We start from the raw sequence: 25,293 nt of genomic DNA, 5'->3' as shown, positions 1-25,293 counted from the left end.
AACCTTAAGCAAGAAAACCTTTTATTTACTGTCGAAAGAAAGGTTTTTGAATTCATCTACAATTTTTTTGAGATTGGTTATAAAGTTGAATAATAAATGTAAAACGTTTTAACGATTGCAAAAAATGCCTGGAATCCAGCTTTCTATATCAATGATAACAATCGTGTCATTAAAACTATGGAAATTATAATAGGAAATATAAAAAAGAAGAAATATCTATGCCGGTTTATTACTGAATCCAGGACTTAAAATCTGTTATAAAAAAACGATATCTTATATTTTTCTAATCAATGTTTTACTTGTCTAAAGATTTAAGATTTTTACGATACTATGTTGGCTGTTTTTTGGGTGTTAAAGATTAAGTACTTCTTCTTGAGCCAAGGCCACAAAAGATTCGTTCACATTTGCTCTGATGATGGTCACAGCGAGGTTCTCAGAAAAGTTGTCTTAAAAGGGTGAAAAGTATGACTTAGCCTCCAAACCAACAACCAACATAAAAGTGTTATATATATTTATGTATATTAATGTTTCCAATGGTTTGAGCTATAGGTTTCCCATTTTAGAAAATTAATGTTGCAATCGCTTATTTAAATATTTATTATATGTTGTCAGTAAATCTGTTGCATGCTTACATTAATACACATATAACAATACTGTCAAAACATAGAAGAATAGCTTTATAAACTAACTAGACTATATAATGTTATGTGTGTTATCAAAAACTGTTTTTATTTATAAATCATCCACCTCAATGTTATCATGTTTTTCCATCAAAATATTCCTGTGTAGAGACATCTTTGGTCACAAATTGAAAGTATAAATAACTACATTTAATTTTTTTAATCTAAGATACAGTAATCCCGAAACATGAGCATTCTAGTATTCAAAACAACCGCAGTTTTTCTTTCTTTCTCCAAGCTGTCAATTCACTTTTCGATCAACTTGTTTTTTCCATCAGAAAATTCTAATAAAGACATTTATGATCATAATTTGAATACTTTGAATATTGACTAACTAGATATTTTCAAGAAAAAAGTGTTTTCATAAAAGTGAGTCTACGGTACAGTAATCCTTTTTGATATATGAGCCTTCTGGCATCTAGTTTCAACATAGGCCTACCTCAAGTTTCTCCAACCTGGTAATAAACTTTTTAGTTATAAATCATATTTTTCCCTGATAATAATTCATTGTAGAGACATCTGTTGGCATGATTTGAAAGTACAAATGACTACATTTCACAAAAGCGTTTGAGTCAATAATTTGATACATTACAGCAATCTCTTATGACCTATGGCGTTCTGGCATCCAGTTTTGGATATGGACTTACCTTAAATTTCTCAAGTTTTACTGTTTTTTGGCATTGTTTACAATAACCCAAGCCAGCAGTTCTTTAATGGCGACCTTTGCTTCTCTTTCACAACCAAATCCACCATCTAACGATATTGTGATTCAATTAATCTGAAGTCACGCCATATGCCCAGCATTGTTCCACCAAAGGTTGGAGATTTTGATGATAACGTCAGTAACTTTTGTCGCTCGTAATCTAGTAAATTGTTTTCTATTTGGCAAGGAAATACCTAGCATGTTCATACCCAGTACAGTTGACTAGCAAACCTCGCCTGGCGCTAGTAAAAACCTCAAGGGCTGTTAACTTGGCATTAGATGTTAGGTATTATTAGCACATTGACTCCTGGGCTCCCGGACTGCTAAAACTGCACAGGGCAGGCCTAATTAGTTTTGTCGTTATATTGTTGTATCAACCATGCATAAGAGAAAACAGATTAAAAAAAACGTACGTAATAAGGGATTACTGTATTTTTAAGCCCCATTTCTCCAAGAATCGAAGATTATCTGTAGCTTATTTATTATAGTCATTGGATTGCCAGTTGGGGTAAATACGTCCATCGGGTAACGGTGTCTTAAATTCTCCAATGTTCCATCTATGTACGTAGGTATATACAGAAGATAAGCATGAATAAAGGAGCCTCAATAGGCAATTACCCCATAGACAAATTATTTCAACTGACTTCATGTGATTTTAAAGTAAAACTTCTTTTCTTGTTTAAATGTGATCTAGTCTCAGTAATTATTTTTACAAACATTTTAAATGTTTGCTTGTGACCAAGATAGAGTGCTTTCGGATTGTCTTGGCCTATTATTTACCAGTTAGCTTCGAATAAATTGTTGACTCAAAATTTTTACTTATAAAATTTCTTTCTTTTGTTACAGCGGCTCAGATTCCTCAACGTGGCAGTAAGTATCATATTATATTGCTTTTAATTTATTTTTTTTAACACACCAAAATTAAAAAAAATATATTAGTACTTATATAATACTAAATCAAATCTCATTTCTTATAATTACTATGTTACGCTTCCATGTAGATTTGAGTGGAAACCAATGACAGTAACTGACTGTTCTTTTTGCCACTTCATTTGATTTTGAATTTGTACTGAGACTGAATTTGAAATTTAAACAATGAATAGTCAGACTTTTGAAACACAAAACATGACCTCATGTTATGTCTTATTTTATGGTAATTGCCTAAAAGGCCTTACACACCTCCCTGCAATCGCAGGCAATATCGGGGCAGTGGTGGTTAGCACTCTAGATCGCTTCCTTGATCACTGCGTGAGGAGACAAAAACTCCGAAATCGGGACCAATATCAGGTCGGAAAGAATGTTCCATAGTCATTCCCATTTCTGATGTTTGGAAAGGGTTGGCGCCATCTTGATCGACGAACGCTTTGCTGCACAATCAGTTTCATACTGTGGCAGGGGCGGGTGTGTAGATAAGACGCCAGTTTTACCCCCACCATCACTCTCCCTAAATCACCTCTGATTGCAGAGAGGTGTGTAAGGCCTTTAGCGATATAGCTATCACGCATAATAATATTAACTTCCGCAGTTTAAAATGTCTGGCATTTTCTTAAAAACATGTAAGTAACTTAATTGAATGATGTAATAAAAAATAAGTACTTATATCAAAGGGTTACCATTTTAACAAAATATTTTTTCTTTCTGTTTGTGGTGCCATCTCCTAGCGGTAGTTGGTACTAACAATTTTGAAAATATCACAACCTTCTGCAGCTTAAACGACAGGTGGATTATTTATTCAATTGAGTAATAACTCCACTCATAAGTCACTCCAGGGTTCATAATTGGACCATGTTGTGTAGAAATCATCCAACCCACAAATTGGCAAGTTGAGATAATCGCATTTAAATGTTTGCAGAATTAAAAAAAAATATACATTACATCACTGTGTTAAAAATGGTTAAAGTTAGATTTTTTTAAATCTATGTAAATTAAATAGTGAATGTTCATTTGTTCAAAATCTTAAATCTCCAAAAGTTCTTCAATGATTGCTTTGAAATTTTTATACACCAATATTATATAGATGTTACCTGTGATAGGTAAAAATATACTAAAAAAAAAACAGCACCATCTGTTGGATGTAAAAGCAACACATGCTATTTTTTCTAGATATGCACAGAATGACTGAGCCACAGCAACGCGTGACGGGGTACAGCTAGTATTTTAATAAAGAATATTGGGTTGGGTGTCTTCAGTAAATGAAAATATCACTATCGATGAAGTAAGGATTCATCAAAAAGTTGAATTTAACTATTTGTGGGTTGGTTGGTTTCTGCGCAACACAATCCAATTTGAAACCACAGCAGCAATAACAGCCACCTTTGAAAAACAAAGGATCTTTTTCTCCATCTTCTTGCTTTTAATATAGGCCCCCCTCAAATGTTTGCAGTTTTGCACATTCTTGCGACTTTCGCCAATACTAAGGCCCTCATCCACTTAGTCCAGGGGGATGCAAACGCAAGTATCAGATACTCAATGATTCAAGTATCTTGGTGACTACTGCTATACATCTACCCGAAGATTTGTACACGGACTCTTGTCGCCAACATTTTGTAAAAATTGTCATTGACGCCAGTCTCCCGCGACTTGACAGTCAAAGTCGTTACCATTCACATCCAGACTTTAAACATGGCGAAGCAATTAATAAATATGATAGTCTAGCAAAAATGATAGTCTGTGTCAGACATTTTGTAACAAAGCAAGTAACAGTCAACAAAAAAATGTTAGCTACAGCAGTTGTGAGTGAGGTTATGAAAGCTAGTTTTGACGTTTCGAGAGATGGTGGCATTTTAGTAGAGACGTGTACGGACTGCATGCGACAAGTTGTTTGCGATATGCATTCACAACATCAGTATCGAATACTTGCATATTCCTTTGGAAGAAGGGCTTACGCCTGCAGTTCTACGTAGTAAGTCCCTCCCACTTACTGTAAGTGAGTTCTGTTTCTTTTTCCCAACAAAGGATGTCACCTGGTGTGATCCCACAAAAGTCTAAAAATTTTCAAGAATTTTTAGGATTATCCCCTTAGTCAAAAGGAACACTTTAACTAATAATCCAACAGAACTAAGAAACTACTCGATATGGACAGAAACTCGCTGAGGGAACTGGTAGGACTACTAACGGGACACTGCTATCTCAGGAGACACATGAAGATATTGGGATTGGAAAAACCAATAGATGCAGGAAATGTGAAGAGGATGAAGATACTCCAATTCACCTATGGTGCCAATGTCCTGCCCTGGTGGGAACTAGGTTTAGATACCTGGGGAGACATACAGTAGAACCAGAAGACATAGCCACATACCCAATAACAACCATGGTGAACTTTATTAAAGGGACTGGGTTGTTGTTAAAGGATTGAAGTAAAATGGGAGATGGCACAATGGACCTATGGCCTAAGTGCTTACTGGAACTACTTGTAAACCGTCTCCGCCCTTAAAGTTTCTTTTACCTTTCAATTTAGTCCCAGTTAGTCATTAAGTTTTAGATGCAGACGCTTGAATTTCCGTTGTACTCTCTCTACTTCCCACTGGCAAAGGCTGTAAGAGGAAGGAGGAGAAGTAAAGTTAATTTATTTATTTTTAAAAAGAAAGACTAACACTCCCAGATTACGAATAACCTGACTATAATTGAAAATCTCCTACTCTAGTTGTCGCTCTTCTTTCCATGATTAAGTCCCACTTAGTTATTAAGATTTGTTGCTAAGTGAAGCAGATGCTTGAATTTCCGTTGTGCTTTCTCTACTTCCCGTTGGCGAAGGCTGCAAGAGGAAGGAGGAGGTTATGGTTACGAGCCAGGAGCTGCTTCCTTCACCGAAGAAGCCTCGTTTGGTTTTCACCGACCTGCAGCGCCGTACTCTACAGGCTATTTTTAAGGTAAATGTTAGTTACACTTGACTATTTACACACTAAAACCCATTACTAACAAAATCCAAGGATCATAATGCAAAGTTTGCAAAGTTAGAATAATTAATTTTGATCAATCAACTTTTTAAAGGGATAGTTACACAAGGCCATAGACATATGAATATTAGTAGACCTGCCCTAAGTGAATAAAAGCGTATTATCCCCACTCCCCATACCGGTTCCATTGGAGCCGGCTGTGCTCGCGTATGGCCTCAAGTGAAATTTGAAAACGTGACGTCATCATTCTTGTGCGAACTATGGTCGAGGCATCATCGGTTCATTTTACGAAATAACACGGCAAAATGTTGACTTTTGCTATGAAAACTTGTAAAAATAGATGTGAAAAAGAGAATAAACCCAATTGTCGTATTACATTCCATATATAAGCATTATTTTACTTTATTTTAACCATATTCACATCGTATAATATGGATCAGTTGTAGAAACATAATATACTATCACATCGAGAAACGTCTGGACGCGAAACACAAAGCTGGTTGGTTGCTGGGAAGTAAATCATGAACATTTATAAAAGTGTCTCAACTAAATACTTAAACGAAATATTCGACTCTGAAAATAGAACCGAATTTTTTTGCCGAATTTGAACTTCGCAAATTTGTTCATAACGTGGCGAGTAATTTGCGCTCCCATGTAAAAATGTCTATTCATTCAAAAGCAGATTTTACTTTTAAGAAGTAAATGGTGATATTATAATGCGAGATGCCTATTTACTGTCAGATTGATTTATTGACGAATCACAGTCAGCCTTACCCCCTTCGTTCTTCAACAGTTGATTTTACCCCTCGCCATTATCTTCTCGTATTTCCTATGTCTGTGCACAAGGCCCATACTGTGTTTACATGGTAAAATTTAATCCTAACTTATGTCATTTTGCATCACGATCCACAAATTTCACATTAATTATTGTGTACATTCTGCAGAACTATGTGATGCTACGTATACATCCGCGATCCGAACTGCCGAACTGAACCTCAACTTATGGGAAAGAAACGAAGCAACCGCAAATGGCGCCAAACGCCGCTTGCAGTTGATTCGTTCCTTTCCCATAATTCGTGGTACGGTTCGCAAATGTATACGTACCCTTATAAAAACATATTATTAAACAGAAATCTGCGAATTTTGTGTAAAATTACAGATATCTGATTGTTTTAAGTAGCAAAAACACTGGGACAGTTTTGCATCATGTTTGCACAAAATTAATTAAGCCATTGTTTTTGTTCTTGAAATGTCTCACTTCTTTCTGCAGAATGTCAATTTATTCAAGAAAAATGAAAGCAAATTTTTTTGGGATCTATGGACCCTTGTACTCCAGCAATTATAGTTGCAGCGACTATTTCAAAATCCATACAAATTCAAAAAAAGTTTCTCTAGTGTCGCGTCACCTCGTGTGCGCAGCTCAATATACCGTAATGGATTTTGATTTTATTGTGACGGAATTGTCGGAACATTATATATGTAAAGTAGTAGGTATGTTAAGTAAGAGAGATCGATTGTACTGGTTACCCTGAAACTTCTCTTTAACCTCAAAGTAACTCTATTATCTAATATTTTTCCCTCCAATAATGCTCTAAGTACTCAAAGTACCGATAGCAAATCATTTTAAAGAGGACAAGTTTGTATGTATTTGTGCACACCGATGGTATCGAAAGTTTCAAAAAAGATTTTTGAGCTAGTTTGGAATACCCTCTCTCAGTCCCCTCTTACTCTGAAAATATCCAACGATACTGGGTGCGTAACGACGTTTATCAATTTTGTTTTAATTTAGACTCGTTCTAATCAGATTCAATTCTACAAAGTTCTTTTTATGTTTTCTTCTTTCATTCTTCGGCTCTCTAACAAAAATAAAATTATTATCAAATAAAATTATTTATTGATCCATCCAGTACACTTTTTTGAAAATGGAACATGTGTTATTACTAATCTTAAGAATGATGGTACAGTCAATTATCTTTATGATTTTCCGAGCCCTTTTCTACATGAATTTTGTATAAACAGTCAACATAACTTAATGGAAATATCCCATCTTATTAGAATTCTGTCATTTTCTAATGCATAATGCAGGAAACTAAAGTATTCTTTACACGGCGTTCTGTAGAACGTATCCCTCGTGTTAAAATAGAATTAATTGTAGGTACTTACCTCAATTATGTGTATGTAAATACACAATGGTAAAACAAACATGTTCTTATATTTCTTTTCCCAACCTTCCAGGAAACCAAGCGACCTTCAAAAGAGATGCAGGTCACGATAGCCCGCCAACTCGGTCTGGAGCCAACAACCGTCGGAAACTTCTTCATGAACGCCCGGCGCAGAAGCATGGACAAGTGGAAGGACGACGATGCTCCGAGCTCCCAGGGTTCTCCCGGCGGGAGCAACAACAACGGGATGATGCACGACGATGACCTGGACCTCGAAGATCCTGACCAGGATCTGGATGACCAGAATGGGGACCTCTTGTGACATAACATGGGCGGGCAGGTTAATTCCGGCCTGTCCTTGGATAGACATCTTCTTGTGCTTTGATCGGACAGTTATGTCGACGATGACGATGATTCATCACATTGACTTTTAAGTGCGTGCGATTGGCACAAGGATCGCGACACTGTATTTTATAAGTGAAAATTTAAAAATTACTCATCTTGGCGACATCTTGTTGTGATTGTGCTTTGTTGAAATTGTTGAAATCAATGGTATGGAATTCATAGATCTGCTCTCAATATAGATACACCTCATTTGAGTGATTGTGGACAAATAGATATTACAGAATATAGATAGAACAATATCCACTTCACCATTTTTCTGGAGGTACAACTGTACTGAATCAAGTGACTCTCAATGCCGTCGACTGGCTGAATAACCTCAGTATTCCACTTTGACCTACTTTCCCCTACCGTGCGAAGAAAAAACTAAGGGCTGTTCGGAAAGTAATCACTTGGCTGTAAATAAAAAACCTGGATAGATATAAATATCTTAAAACTACAGCTTTCCACTAATTTTCAACATAGTCATAGTTTAAATTCCAGAACTTTTCATAGAGTTTCTCTAATTTGCAAATTTTTTCTGCACGTAACTCGGTCGCCGAGGAATGTAGCCAACCTATCACAGCATTTTGAAGATTTTCATTGTTAAAAAAGTGCTGGACAGTGAACAATTAGAAGTAATCAGATGAACGGAAGAGCTGTATGGATGATGTTTGTTTTCCATCATGACAATAAAGACCTTCAAAATGCTGTGACAGGTTGGCTGCACTCCCATGAGGCCGAGTTATATGCAGAACGAATTAGCAAATTAGTGAAACTATGACAAGTACTTGAATTAAAAAGGCGATTGTGTTGAAAAATAGTACAAAACTATAGTTTTTAGAGGCACACAATAAAATATAATATGTATCTATTCAGGTTTTTTTTATTTATGGCCCAATTGTGGTTACTTTCCAAACAGCCCTCGTGGATACCTGAAAAGAGATCTCTCGACTCTGCGCAGAAACGGGTAATCAATTTAATTGATTCCCCTATTTTAACTCTTAACGAAGGGATTGAGATCCTAAAATACAGATGTCGGGTAGGAATTCTGTGCATGTTCTACCGGAATGTTAATTTCACGCACGGTTTGGCAGAGAGGATAGAACACACAAGTATGTGTCTGTCTTGACACATACTCCTCGCTACTTCATACTCCACTTAAACATAAGATACTTTCTTGTGCAATGCAATCATATAACTCTGTATCTTTTTAGCAAAGGAAGCTTTTACAGATACAGTAACGTGTATCAGTATACAATAAACTAATAACGTCCCAAGGACTAAATAAGTATCTCTGTTTTATACCAATAACAGGCCTATCTAAGATTTCTATACCAACGGTTGTAACGCTTGATGTACATCACGGTGTAACATTTCTGAACACATGACTTAATTAGGAACATCTTCGTCAAGATGAAGTGAATGCAATATGAACAGGTTATAGGTGAGGATACAGTATTTTAATTAAATTTAAACATTTGGTTGCTAAAATAATGAGTTAATTATCGAAAAAAATACACAAATTTACAAAAGTTTAAGTAAAATCAACATCTCTATCATTAAAACTGCTTAAATCTTTTCCGATTTTACTTCAGATTTGAAATAATTGCTAAAATGAGTGCACAAAGTACAGATTTTAAGAAATCCCTACGTATTTTTATAGGCAGTTTCCGAATATTTAATTTATTGCAAATCATTATGTAATAATACTCATAACAAATGTATGTAAGAATATACTTTTAATTAATACTATATTTTGATAAGTCCATACATTCCTCAAACATAGTCAGTGTGGAATTATTTCTATTCCAAATATACTTTTTAGTTAAATTATGTACTTACTTAATTTATTGCTTTAAATTTAATTATTGTGTTTTTAATACAATATTGTACTTATAAAAATAATTTTATGTTCCACGACATTTCTAGTCAGAATCTTGTCATTTTTTTTAAATATCACAAAATGAATTAAATAATCTTGTGTATATAAAGTGATTTTACCTTTGTTTAATGTAATATTTTGAATTTCAACTGAAAATTATTATATTGAAAATTTCTGCTGTTGAACATTTTTAAAGTATTTATTTCTCACAAATCTGATGATTTAATCAACGAATTTTTTATGTTAGACCTTCATCATTTGAAACGAGTATCAGAAAAATACTCTATAAAAGGTTATTGATGCAATCCGAAGATGTACCCGAAACATTCCAGTAAACGGGTGTGTGCTATAACTATTGAGTTATCACACTAACCAATAATAGACCCGTATTCCTACACTGCTAATATTATGATTTTGTGAAATTACTAACACTGTTTCAAATATTTTTCAATTTAATTTTGGATGTTTTTCGTATACACTGAATTCAAAACAAATATCAATATGATTTTTTTCAAAATACAGTAGTAAATAATATAAACATTTGTTTTGATTAGCTTGAAAACTTTAAATGTAACTGCAAATTTGTAGGAAACTGTTTTACCATCATTACTGCGACATGTCAAATAAACTTTGAAGTAATTCCCACAGGGGAATTTTTAAAACTTGCAATAGCATATGCTGCTGATAAATTAAAACTGAGCTCTTAGTGGCAGGACCACATTTCACAAAGACAGTTTGAAAAGTCTGAAATTATCTTTTATTTCAAACCATTTATATAAATCTTATTAATTGACACGATAAGTTAGCATAAAACTGTACTGATTTTACTATTGTCAAGTTGAAAATGCTAGTCAAGTTATTGTTGTTTTTTAAAAAGCTATTTTTATGAGTGAATTGAAGTTGTTATTGGAAATTTTGGGAGTTATGCAATATTTAAAGCAACTATCCATTGAGAGATTGCCAGCAGGAAAAATAAATAAAAAAGGAACATCTTTTTTATAGCGATTGTCACACAAGAGTTTCAACAGCTTGGAGACGGTAGAAATGAGGTATCCCCATTTTATGGAATGTAGTGAGACTGAAGGGGTGGTATGGAGATGGGAAGATCAAGAAGTACATTGATAATACGCAATCCTTCATCTCTTCGAATCCAATCTCCATATTCCTTTACAGTCCCAATCAATAATAATAACCAGATCTTGAATAAACTACACTATTAATATCCAATTAAAATACATCACGCACGGACAAAGATATTTGGAGTATGTACTACTTAATTAAAATCTATAATCACATGCCGACATAGCTACATCATTGAAACAACCACACAGAATACACCAACACATAATATAATCAAAAATAAACAGAGGTTACAAAATTTTTAAAAAGGCACAACACCAAATCGCTAGACGCTAAACCCGTCCTGAAAATTTCCGCTGGTTTTGATTAATTGACAAAAAAGTTCTAAAATATGAATATTTTTCCCTAAATATCAACACAATAATGTGTACAAAATTCTTTTGATTTTTGGCATAAAAAATGTATTTAAAGTGTTTCAAACAGTTTGTTTCGACTATCTCCAGATTTCTAAAAAATTCCAGAGCGGATTTCGCAACTCCGTGAACTCGATTATCATTAGAGTTGCACATTGTAGCAATCACTTTGTGATTATACTTAATTAAATTTACACAGAATAAAATAACTTTGTTTGGATATGACTTCTTTGAGTATGTAACTTAATATACAAACTAACCGGTTTCAGTTTCACGGAAATCGATAACTTTACAATGCCGGATCGTTATTCACAACTACCGATGATTTTATACCGATTTCGCAAGCACGGACGCATTATTGATATCCTGACCGGTGTTGATAATGCAATAAATCAGAATTTGATATACGCTGGCAATACTGACGTATCTCTCTATGAATTGACATTCCTAAACGTCAGACGGCTATGTAAAAGTTACTAATAAATTGACAATCTCGAATTGAAATATTAACTTTAATACGCGCAATTAATAGTCCGCATGTACTTTTTGACACTAAAAATTGTTCAATTGGTTAATGAGGTCATTAGTCATAACTAACAACTTTTGTTTCTCGATGCTGGAACTGAATCAATTGATCTCGTCTTAATGAATTAAATTATTAATAATTATTAAGTTGAGGCTTTTTTATCCGACTGTCGGAATCATATTCTGACAGTGCTCGCAAATATCGCTGACTGACCAATGATGACAGATTTCGTCAATGTCATATAGACAGAGGGCTTTATCGATCATCCGTGTTAGACCTCCTGAACTTTCCTCAAGATTTCATAAAAACATATGAAAAATTTGCACTGTAACTTGCATAGGAAACATAAATTAGACCCTCAGATAAGTTGATGCTCTCTCTCTATGTTTCCTATGCACTTTAATTCTGTAATTATGTTTTTATCAAACCCTGAGGAAGGTTCAGGTAGAACCGAAACCGGTTTGTTTTTATATCAAGTTATATGCTAAATTTATTTATTATTTATTCTGGGTTTTTACACATGATCTCACTTACGTGAGAACAATGCAGTTATAAAAACTCAGTTAATATACAAATAGGTATAACAATTCCAAAAATCTACTCAGAAATAGGATACATTAATTTTCATATTTTAAGATTAGAATATAAAAGAAATTAAAAAAATAAAAATACAAAATATGTGAAAGACAAATATAACCATAGACATATGGGTTTTCCAATAAGAGGTGTTATTTTGATATTCAATCGTAAAAGATCAATGGTTTCGTTGCTTGTGTGGCACGTAGCGCCGTCTTGTTGAAAGTAAACGTTGTCCAGATCAATACCATCCAATTCCGGCCATAAAAAATCATCTCTCGATAGCGCAATCCATTCACCCTAACTGTTGCTCCAGCCTCATTTTCGAAAAAGTAAGGTCCAATGACTCCGCCGGGCCATAAACCGCACCAAACAGTCACACGTTGAGGATAGAGAGGCTTTTCAAAAATTACTCTTGGGTTTTCCGAGCCCCAGATGCGACAATGTTGCTTGTTGACGAAGCCACCGAGGTGAAAATGGGCCTCATCACTCAAGATGATTTGCATTTGATTCACTCAAGTGAATTTTAATAATTTCAATGCTTTGTTGAAGCGTGTATCGTTCCATTTTTATTAATGGCGTAGTTTCTAATTGTCAAATGTCAAAAAATGACAGCTTCAAAAGTAACATCTACCGAAATAGCGGGCTATTCAAAATAACACCTCTTATTGGAAAACCCTATATTATACATGTTCTATGAAAACCTTCCTCTCACCCTTCTCCATAAAACCATTATATTACAGGATGTCATATTACCACTGTCATCGATCAGCTGGAACTCTTGTACAGTATATACCCAAAACAAGATTATTAGTGAATATTTTTGAAAAATATATAAATTATTAAAATGGTTGTAAATCTTATAACCCATATAAGACATTGGTATGTAAAAACCTGTAAATTGTAATTTTACTGAAGTCAATCTCTTTATGGTAACAATACAATGTAAAAAGTTAATCTTTTCTATTTTTCAAAAACAGTTAAAATTATTTATTCTCTCAATATTTGAATAATTCTCTCTCACTAATTTATTTTTCGATTCATTCATTCAATCAACAAAAAGTTGCAAAAATAACATAAACTTAAGTGATTTTAATGATATAAATTGTACAGCTAATTGTAACATAGACTTTAAATATTGTACATTATATATATATTTTAGATGACACGAGGATTGAACAAAAATAATTAGTGTGACATTCTGGCTTTACGGAGTAACCAATAATAATTTAGCTTAAAAGGTTCTTGATTAATTATACATGGCGTAGTGATTTTTGCAATATAAAAAAATGATCACCATTGTTCATAAAATATTTAATTTATTTTTGACTGCTAGTGACATCTATGATTTTGTACAGTATTAAAATACATACAAAATTGTTTCAGTTTTATAAATCACGTTTTTATCAATTTTTAATCAAATAAATCACTAATTAAGTAAAGAGCTTCCATTTTCAGTTTATTTAAACAAAAAATTTTATTAACTGTACACAATACACAACAACAATAATTTTATTAACTTTACAATTAGCAGAAAATCTATTTGTCTGCATCAGCAAAAACTTACAATTGGAGCATTCTGGCGCCAGGAAATCTGTCCAACGCTTTCTATCAGGCAAATAATTTCAGCTCGCATTTTTGCTTCCATCACGGAACTTTAAAGTACGCCAATGCCATATTGGGGAAATATACACGTCAAAAAAAATCATTCACTTAGAAAACAAAAACGTTGATAAATTATGCATTAGTACTTGACACACGTAAATTTGCAGGCGACCAAATGAGAAACTAATTAAAAAAAATCTAGATTTTGAATTCATAAAATTCAACTAACAACGCCACTGCCTGCTTAGTTAAGTGTGTCGAGCTGTAAATCATTGTTATATTTTCTACAAACACAAGAACAATTGTTTAGTTTGTGCAATAATGATGTATTTATTTGTACAATAATATATATATTTTATCTAGTCCTATGAATAACGAAAGTGTTTTAGTCAACAGCACCATCTGTTGAGCAATTTTGAAACTAATAATTTGCAATTTTTAAATTTAATTTATTCGGCTAGTCAATCTCCATTGTTTAATTTAATTAAATGTTGGTATTTTCTTTTGAAAATACGAACGCAATTTTATAATTTATGCATACAGTACCTGTATATATTAATATTTATTTTAAATATAATATAAGTACCTATCATCAACCAAAGATTTAATTTTTCTAAAAGAATTTTGTAAAAGAATTTTATGATACTGTGTTTACATGCAATATGGAAAATTTCGCAAATCAGTTTAAAAATTGAGGTTATGTATTCTTTGCTACCACTGAAAAGATAAACTGATAGATGTGCGCTATAAGTTTTTTCTTTTCTTGTGTTGAATTTAGTTAAACATGCAAATTCCAAAATCCTTTCTTGTCCAGATATACAATTTATTTTGCCTCTCTGAGGCCTAGAAGTCCAAAGGGCTCATGTAAATATTGGCGCCATCAGCTTTCATTCTAATCGGTATAGATCAGATAACTTCTAGGAATTTCTGTACCGTGCTTAAATTTTGAAAACTTGCACAGTGAAATAAAATTTTAAAATGCTTGCGTTGAACAAAACCAAAGTCATCATTAAAGTTGTCGACATTTGAGGAAAACTTAGAAAAATATATTGTTTAATAGATTATTTGTATGTTTAAGTATTTAAATTTAGCTAAAATCATTTCAAGTTATGAAATTTGTAAATAATATTTTTTTATAGATTTAGCCAGGATTTTAGTACACATAAATTTGATTGGCTTATTGACAAGATGGTGAAAAGTCAAAATAAATTGTCTCTGGCTTCAAACTGGTTTGTTGGTCGAGTAGTTCTGACCGTCAATCCCAAATCGTCAGTCCTTCATCATTGCCCAAGTTATAATGATGGTAGTAGGAGGTTTGGTTATTCATATAAGAATGTGGATGAAAGATTTGAAATCAAAATACTCAACCAAACTGAATAATATTTTTTTTAATCCAAAAGTATTGCAAAAATATATGGTGATTTTTTTTTGAAAATTTAAAAACCAAAAAAAAAAAAATTAACATTTTTACAAAAAAAAAAATTAGGAATCACTGGTTAAAGTTTGTCGGGTATGTGCTGAACACCCTGTATAGTAAATATTATTTTCTTATTAACAATATATTTTATTGTTTACTAGTGACAATAACAAGATATAAAACATAGTTTTGAAGTTATAAAAAAATTACATTTACAATAACTAAAAACTTTTTACGGAAGTCTAAAACTCATATATTTTGACTTATCACTGTCTTCCAGTGAACAGTCTACTTATCAAGAAGCCATCAAAAAACATTAACAGAATGCAACATTTCGTTACAGATTTATAAAAATATTTATGCAAGTGATTAAAATAGGAAATAACAAAATAACTATGTTTATATTTTGCTCTGACAGAAATATGGGGCTGCTAAATGGATCTTGCTAATTACAAAAATTATTAATTTGATGCCCCATTTTTTAAAAAATATCTCTGTCAGTAGCATAACCTCACTCTGCATAAATACGTTTATGCATCTGTATTCGTGATTGACTTTTAAGTTTTTTGTTTCATCTTCACAATTTCTTTACAAAGCAATACCTAAAAATAAGTGAAGTACCTACGCCTTAAAAATAATCAAAAATTCAATTTGTTAGTCAAAATGACTCACAACACCAGCGACCAAATTTTTGTGCAGAGTATTACGAAGTCAAAGATGCAAGCCTAAATCACGACACATAGAAAATTCAGCTCTGCTACAGTTAAGACGAGTTGTTTCAGAGAATTTAATTTGAATAATTCTTCAAATTTCAAAGTTAATTTTCAAGTTCTGTGAAAGTTTTTTTCAGGTTTTTGTTATTATTTCAATTCTATCATGTAACTTACCTATAAAGATATAATAACAGAACTTAAAAAGGACTTTCACGGAACCCGAAAATGAATGTTGAAATTAGATGAATTGTTCAAATTCTACGAAACAACCCATCCTTCCTAAATACATTTGTTAGATATGATTTGAGATTATCAATACCTTATTATTCCTAGCATGTATTCAACGTTTCGGACAGTGTTACAGTGTACATCATCAAATTGTAATTTTGAAATTTTTAGAATATACAGGGTGTCCGAGTGCCCTAACTTCGGGGGGTGATTCTACATGATTTTAGAAGTAGAAAAGCAAAATAAGTTTTTTCGAAATTCCAACTTTTTAATGTAGTTTTTAGATGAAAATTTTGAATTGTTTGTATTGAAAAAATATTTTAGTATGGGAAAAAAAGTTGGAATTTCGAAAAAAGTTGTTCATCTTTTTTACTTCTACCATCGTGTAGAATCACCTCCCGAAGTTAGTGAATTTTACCACCGGACACCCTGTATAACAAAATCTTTCCCGAGTACCTCAGATAGCCAACTGAATAAAGATGATAATTTTAAGATATTTAGTAAAAATGCAAATTAAAATTTAAAAGTGATGTTAAAATGTTGCAATTGAAATCTGTAGAATAACAAGAATTGCAGAACTGTTTTTTTGGATTTTTTAGGATTTGTAGCGTAGATCTTCTTCTGAATCTTAGTATTTGGTCACTGGTGTGGAGGGTTATTGAGGTTATTTTTTCACCTGAAATGCACTCTGTAAAAATTCTATAGATCTGTACCATTCTAGAAAATGCATCAAATTGTATGAAAAATTGTAAAAAAATAATAGATAATAGAAACATGGAGTTTAAATATAATTTATTTTAATTTCATGTAATCGCTAGTCAGTACTATAAGTGAAATGTTTGAAATAAAATAAAATTGCAAAAATTTCTTTTATTTTTTCCCGAAAACAATAAATTGTATACCCAACGAGTCGAAGAACTTTGGCCCAAATCAGCGGCTGTTCCAAATAAGTTAAAAATGTACATGAAATAACACTAAGAAAAATGTACATGAAATAACACTAAGAAAAATGTACATGAAATAACACTAAGAAAAATGGAGGTACATGAAATAACACTAAGAAAAATGTACTTACATAAAATAACACTAAAAAAATTAGTTTTGCTAATTTATTAAGAATCTCTTCAAATCATTGGTAATCCGGTTAAAAACGGGATTGCAGGTCGTTTCCTGTTAAACTTTTAGTAAAATCCTAAATTATCGGAACCTGTGTTCATGCACCTGCTTTTGCAATGATTAATAATGATTTTTATGAACACGTGTTCCGACATTGTGACAATACATTGGTATTTCATTAAAAGTTTCTCAGGAAACTTATCAATTCATTCGTTATGGTCCTGCAAACTCGTTTTTAACCGGATTACTAATAATTTGGAGAGATTCTTAATAAATTATCAATATTTTTCTTCGTGTAGGTAAAAAATTAGTTTCTTTATTTTAAAGTTTGTTCCAATGTCTTGGGCCGATATTAAATGTGAGTGAAACTGAAATGTCAAATGATTTTTGACATTTGACAAGTTCAGACTTTGGCAATTTCAACTATGGAAAGATTAACAATCGTACAGCAATGCAATAATGGTATTATTGATTACAACGTAAATTGAATAAAATAAAATAATTAACGGAAATGTAAAATGTATGCATTTCTGGCCTTGACTGGTTTTCAGGATATACCAAACGAAACAATTTATAAATAAAAAAAACCACTACCCGTTGAATACGCCAGGAAAATGTATGATCCGTTCAACATATTTAACACCTATTTTGAAAAGGAGAATGATAACAAATCAAGATAATAGGAAATACGTCTCCAATTATTGTTGTACCCAGTACTATCTCAACGAATATTTCATTTGAAGAAATTTTACCATATTCTGTTAATAGAAATGAACCTCTAAAGGCAAAGAGTTCCAAGTAGACCAAGGAGCCGAACCCTTTGTTTTATACAACGTCTAAAAGGGGCACAAAATAAACGGTGGACTCAGATAGCGGTTAACTAATAATCAGAAGAAAACTACTTCTGAACAGGCAAGAAAGAAGTTGACAAGTAATTTAACATTTTAAAACTAATACAAAACGGCCAAAACCACAATCAGTATCTGTTGTGTTGCCACAAACAGTACTCCAACTCGTCGTGGAAGGAGATTTTAGAGAATAAGTTCATCATATTAAATCAGGGATTTATTCAATGCTTCGCGTATTACAAGAGTGATTTCGATGGTCGACCTAACTAGGAGCTGGCTAAATGAGATCTGCAAACACCAAGTTTGTCTGGAAGCAGCCTAACTGGCCCTAGTGACTACTGACTACTAGCTGCCACCTTGCGGACTTCCAAGCAAGCTCTTTGCACTGCCCTCTATGAGTGCATCTGTGAAGCTCTTAGCTAACTCACTTCCCAACAGTATCGGAGGACAGTGAATCAGAATAGAAATCGGTACTCAAGATGAGAATATCAATGATTATTGTTTAAGAGTTCTAATGGGAGAAGAAACTACTTAAGAACATTTGGATGATGTTTAGTCTGAAAATTTGTGCAAATGACCTAAAATACAGGTTAAACAATATAAAGGTGATGTAGTCACGAAAACGTTTGGTAACTGGATACTAATTCGTCTCTAAGAAGAGTCTGAAGCATTATATTGGGAAAATATTAAAAACCGATGAGAGTAATCAAATACCTGTTTTTTTTAAAGAAAGTTGCGCTCTTTCAAGTATAATCGAAATGAGTTTTCGAACCCTAAGTAGAATATTTTTACGAAATATGTAATGAAAATATTTTACTGTTGATTTTTCCTCCACCTTTGCATGGAAAAAGATGAGAATTTACGTTTAAAATGTCTTTCGATGGTTATAATATTTAGAATTAATATGTTTTTGGTTTTATTCCAGTACCGTTATCACATAGTTGTAATTTAACATCTTGTTATTTATTAATATCAATATTCAAATTTGTGCTAACCAAGAACATAAGCAGTGGATTTCACGCGAAGACAGTAGTATTCGATAGCCCAGGCGCAAAGTATATTCTGAACCAAATACGAGATAATCTCCAGGCATTACTAATAGAACTAATGTAATTTTTTTTAAATATTCTTGTGCTCTTATCCTTCAATTAGTACGTTGACGAAATATTGCAGAAACTAAAGTCTCTCGTGTGCGCACTCAATTTCTTGGATTCATCATTAGGACATGCAAGCAGTTAAATAACCAAGATGCTATGTTAGCATTGTTCGATGGCATACCGAGAAGCAAGCTGGAGTATGCAATCGATGTTTGGACACCGTACCACCAGAAGTACATTGATATGATAGAGCAAATCCAGAAGAAATTCCTTAGGTTTGTCTATATGCGGACGCATGGAACCTATCCTAGATTCATGCACCATATCGACTTACTTGAGGAAACTAATTCTGTGAGTCTGGAAACTGGGCGGAAGGCAAGTCTGGTCTTTATGTCTTTCAAAATTTGGAACTGACGTCCTGGCAAAGCAAAGTTATGACGAGGTGAGTGGTGCTGTTGAACGAACTAGCAAAGAATTTGGATGTAAGTGACTGTTCTCTAAATGACCCAAAACAATTATTGAAAAGTCACTTACCTAAATGCTGATATGATGTAAAATTGTACTGTATGTAAAATTGTAATGTAACTGGAATGAATGTTCTGTTGTGCAATAAAAAAATAAAAAAATTACCAAAAATAAAAAAGACGTCTACTGCGACTACAACGAAATACGAAAAAACACAACAATATACATAAAACATAATAAATACATTGTAGTGAAGTGTGAAATATAGGCCATTAAAAAAAACGATTTTTAATTTTTGCTTTAGTCAACAGTAATTTATTTTTTTTACTCAGCCTACTACGTAAATATTGGTTAAAATTTTAATTAATACACCACAAATTTGTGTTCAAACGTAAATTGGTATTTTGCAATTTAAATTAACGGCCATCAAAATGCTTTTTTAAATTAGGTCAGGTAAAAACGTGCTTATTTTGAAAGAGTTATCTGTTGGTTTTTATAACAGTGCCATCTGTTGGACATAAAAGCAACACGCGCTATTTTTTCCTCTATCTGCACATATAGTCTGAGCAGCAGCAACTCGTGGAGGGATACAGCTAGTTAATAAATAATTGCAAAAGTTGCCTCAAAATCATGAAAAATCGAATTCATTATTCGTCTATACTTTGTAATTTAAAACACAAATAAATAAAATAGCACTAAATATTTCTTGTTTAAAAATATTTTGTGTGAAAACGCAACGCAGCTGTTCCTCATAAATTTTATAAAAGCTTTGATTTTGCGTCGAGAGATGTCACTCATTAAGGTTTAGTTACCGACTATTTTAAAATCATAATATTACCACCTTTACAAATATGGTGATTGGTTTATTTATGCAAATATGTCGAAGCAGATCGTCCACAGATGAGTTGGGATGACCATGTGAAGAGAACTACATGCATCGGATGGGTGAGAGTGACCAAGGATCAGAAAATCTGCAAAAAGTGAGGTTTATATAAATCTAAACGCCAGAAGGCTCATCTTTTTCTCATATGCAATAACTTTGGGCAAATTTCTGAACAGACTGCAAGGTTTGTCTTTCACCAGGGGGATATTGAGAGTATCTATCACTCTGGAACGTGTCAAAAATATATTGTACGAAATAGGCATCAGATGTGTATTATAGTAAACAAAACTTTGTTTTTACTGGTTGATTTTATTAAATAAATAAATATCGAAATTGTTTTGAACAGATAATAAATTTACTTACAATCTGGGGCCTGAGTCGAAAGATATCACATCAAATCGGTATATAGATCATATATGGATATACCAGTGCACTGTAGCCATGGATTATGACTCATTTTATAGGGTTTTCCAGTAAGAGGTGTTATTTTGAATAGCCCGCTTTTTCGGTAGATGTTACTTTTGAAGCTATCATTTTTAATTTATATACATAATGAAATAAAATGAGTGATAAGTGATAAGAAGTGATGTGTAGTTTGTGGCAAGTGTGTGTTTATGTACCTATATAAAATAAATAAAAAAAATATTTATACAGGGTGTATCGGCACGTACCCGACAAACTTTAACCAGCTATTCCTTAGCATATTTGGAGTAAAAAATCTTATGTGCACTTTGCTGTCCGGTAACGTTTTTTTTTAATAAAAAAATTATTATTCATATTTTCACTACATGTCACCACTGTTTTATCCTTTGTCAAAGTTTGAAAACCCATCTGGCAATATTTTATTCGAATTCCGTTGAATAATGCACGTGTGTACCTATATTGGCGCACTTTTACAATCACAACGAAATGGCACGGCACCATTCGTCTCATTTTTAACCATTATTATTTAGTGTGTGCGAAAGAGCGAAGACGCTTTTCGACATACTTGCTTATAACAGCTGTTGAACCCGAAAAGCAATGCCAATAACAGTGATGTAGTGTGGAAATTTTTAATTTTTTTTGTTTTTAATTGAAAAAAAATGCTACCGGACAGCAAAGTGCCCATAAATTTTTTTACTCCAAATGTGCTAAGGAATAGCTGGTTAAAGTTTGTCGGGTTAGTGCCGATACAACCTGTGTACATAATAAAATAACACCTCTTATTGGAAAAGAGCGGGAGTCACGGTAAATATTTTATAGTCGACGAACAGTGAACATACTGTACTCGCCTGATACGACTCGCCCGATACGGGTCATGAAAAAAATAACCACGAGAAAAATAAGATGCTAGGTAGTTAGAACGTGTAGGTATATATGACCAAGTCCAGATCCGGAGTGTTTGCGAACTGAGTCACGAATTACGGGAAAGGAACGAAGCAACTGCAAGCGGAGTTTCGCGCCATTTGCGGTTGTTTCGTTCCTTTCCCAAAGTTGAAGTTCAGTTCGGCAGTTCGGCTTGCGTATGATACGTAGCATAATAATAATTAATTCTTAGATAATTTTAATAGCGTTATTTTTATAAAATATCTCCTGATAAAAAGTTAGTTAATTCTTTGTTTGACTGAGTGTAGCGAAGTCCTGTTCTAAGTCGACTGTTTTGCATTTCGTCTGTAAATTTGTTTATCCGTTCCGTTTCAAGGTGGTGGCCATTTAAATGTGAAAACTACGAGTTTATTCGAATATTCCTATTCGCATTTTTTCAATATTATGGTTCATCTACCTGCCTGAAGTAAGTATGAATATAGAATTGTCCTTAAGATAGTGACGTTTCTTTAGACAAATTGTATAAGTCCTTATTACTATTTAGGTATGTTTTTGAGTATCTACTTACAAATCTTATGATTTGAGAGGAAATTTTAATTTTGATTTATTTAATAAGATACAATTAAAAACATACTTTTTTGGACCCGAGGTCTACTGTTCACTGCATTACGAATTGGTTAGTGAATTTACCGTATGAAGTATGTTATAATATGACCTGGCTATTCAGATGTGGTCACTTAACACGGATTAAGCCATTTCAAGCAACGTTTCAATTCTAAATGGAGCTCTTTCTCCAGGCTAAACAATATTAATTCTATTATAAGAACGAGTTGCGATTTTATTTAACTAAAAATATGTAAAAAATCACGGTTTTTTCTGCAGGTTATTAAATGTACAATTTAAAAGAATTAAGGGCATTTTCGCAAAAGCTTTTACACTGCTTTTTTGTCATTCTACACGATTTAAAATAAATATATACAGGGTGTATCGGCAAGTACCCGACAAACTTTAACCAGCTATTCCTCAGCACATTTGGAGTAAAAAATGTTATGGGCGCTTTGCTGTCCGGTAACATTTTTTTTCCATTAAAAACAAAAAATAAATAAAAAAAATCCACACTCCGTCACTGTCATTTGCATTGTTTCTCGTGTACAACAGCTGTTATTAGCAAGTGTGTCAAAAAGTGTCCTCGCTCTTTCGTACACACTAAATAATAATAGTTAAAAATGAGACGAATGGTGCCGTGCCATTTCGTTGTGATTGTAAAAGAGCGCCGACGTAGGTACGTACGTACATTATTCAACGAAACTCGAACAAAATATTGCCAGATGGGTTTTCAAACTTTGACAAAGGATAAAACATTGGTGACATGTGGTGAAAATATGAATAGTAAATTTTTTATTAAAAAAAAATGTTACCGGACAGCAAAGTGCCCATAACATTTTTTACTACAAATGTGCTAAGAAATAGCTGGTTAAAGTTTGTGGGGTACGTGCCAATACACCCTGTATATTGATTTTAAAATATTAAGATCTACAGTCTCTCGTGTCTAGGATGAACAAAGTATGTATGAAGAATGAGTTAATGATGAATGCAAGTAAGTCTAAAGTAATGGTGTTTGAAAGAGAGTACGAAAATAGTGTGCAAAATAGTTATGAATGAGAAATACTAGAAGCAGGTGGATGAGTTTGTGTATTTAGGAAGTATGTTTACGAAAAATGCCCAAAGAAGCGAATCTTGCAGTCCACAATGGAGTGCTGGTACCTACTGTGATGTATGACAGTCAGGCATGGAACTGATAGAGGAAGGATGTAAGTAGACTTACGTATGAGATATACGATATTAGACTTACGGATGTAAGTAGCGAATCTTGCAGTCCACAATGGAGTGCTGGTACCTACTGTGATGTATGACAGTCAGGCATGGAACTGATAGAGGAAGGATGTAAGTAGACTTACGTATGAGATATACGATATTAGACTTACGGATGTAAGTAGAATTAATTACGCTCATTATAATCTACGAATACGTAGATTATAATGAGCGTCGCGTTTAGTCTTATGTTATTATATCTTTAAAGATCCATTGAAATTAATTTATAAAGCTTAAAAAAATAGAAGCTATTATAACGTGTAAAAATTATGATTACTAATTATGATTCCAATTAGCCAGCTTCTAGTTAGGTCGACTATCGAGTCACCATTGTAATACGCGGAGTATTAATAAATCCTTGATTTATCACAAAGAACCAATTATTTATAATCTCCTTCCACGACGAGTTGGAGAACTGTTTGTGGGAACACAACTAGTTTTTTACATTATCAAAAAAGTGCTGAACTAATTTGATTTTAAATATGTCAAAATTTAAATAGTATTATCTATGTATTATCTTTGTAAGTTTACCGTAAAAATAACATAAAGCCACCATTTAAATGACTGATTGGTAAAATATTGCGTCTGGCTACTAGGCCAAGTCCTCCATAATTCCAAAAACTTTTAAACATTTTCCACTGAAAAATTTCGGAATGTTTTATCTTTCTACAATAATTGTTTATTTATTTAATATCAACGGTATAAATATACCATAAACAATGATAACATGTCACAGTTAAAATCGTAGAAATATTTTTAAAAAAGAATTACAAATATATGTGGCATTTGATTGTGAAATGACATTAGAGAGTAAGAAAGTAAGTAAACAAGAGATACAAGTACATAAGTTTCTGTAGTGCAAATAAGTTAGAATTAGATTAAATTAATATTGATTGAAAAGATTTGATAGCATAGCCCTCTTGTACCTACCTTGCGTGCAGTTAAATAGATCTTTGTGTACTAGATAATTGTGTACTATATTTCGAATAATATTATTTTTTAATGTCTGGTGTCCACGATGCACGGTTAAGTTGTACTTGAAACCTTTGTGTATATCAGGGCTTCCCAAACTTTTTTCAACTGTGACGCCCTTGGGAAGTTGTCATATTTCTGCGACGCCCCCCCCCCCCGGTGACTAAAAATCTAAGGCCCCCGCCGCTCATTTATACCAAGGGTAGTATTTTGAAGCCCCCCCCTGCACGGGTCACGTAGTATGGGTACGTAACCTAATAACAATTTGTCAGAAAATCTCGAAATAGTATCTAAATTTTTTATTAGAAAATAAAGAACACAACATAAAAACAAAAATGGAAGCAAACAAAAAAGATAAAAAAGCAATTTTTTACTTTGGTATTAATGAGAAGGATGTGCTTGCTTTTCTGAGCCTAGTTTCTCAAAACGAGGTTGAAGTTTCGAAATCGCCACTCTCGTCTCTGTCTCTA

The 25,293-nt window shown here is 33.0% G+C and overlaps 2 protein-coding genes across 3 annotated transcripts in view; both read left to right on the top strand.

The window, feature by feature from the left end:
* The first annotated feature begins 5,118 nt into the window (after positions 1-5,118).
* On the top strand, positions 5,119-9,487 carry LOC149409899 (homeobox protein onecut-like). The gene is made up of 2 exons (XM_089649170.1): positions 5,119-5,252; positions 7,515-9,487. The coding sequence occupies exons 1-2, from the start codon at positions 5,160-5,162 to the stop codon at positions 7,761-7,763; spliced, it is 342 nt and encodes a 113-aa protein (XP_089505296.1). The 5' UTR covers positions 5,119-5,159; the 3' UTR covers positions 7,764-9,487.
* A 12,881-nt stretch (positions 9,488-22,368) lies between these two features.
* Positions 22,369-25,293, top strand: part of Shal (Potassium voltage-gated channel protein Shal) — a 291,546-nt gene continuing 288,621 nt past the window's right edge. For both annotated transcript variants that reach the window (XM_089649351.1, XM_089649350.1), the window contains exon 1: positions 22,369-22,445. The gene's annotated coding sequence lies outside the window, so the exon portion shown is untranslated. The remainder of the gene's footprint in view (positions 22,446-25,293) is intronic.

Source organism: Hesperophylax consimilis, chromosome 29, assembly GCF_061612785.1.
Source record: "Hesperophylax consimilis isolate HC1 chromosome 29, BYU_Hcon_1.0, whole genome shotgun sequence".
NCBI classification, from domain to species: Eukaryota; Metazoa; Arthropoda; class Insecta; order Trichoptera; family Limnephilidae; genus Hesperophylax; species Hesperophylax consimilis.
This window is presented reverse-complemented; position numbering and strand designations above follow the sequence as displayed.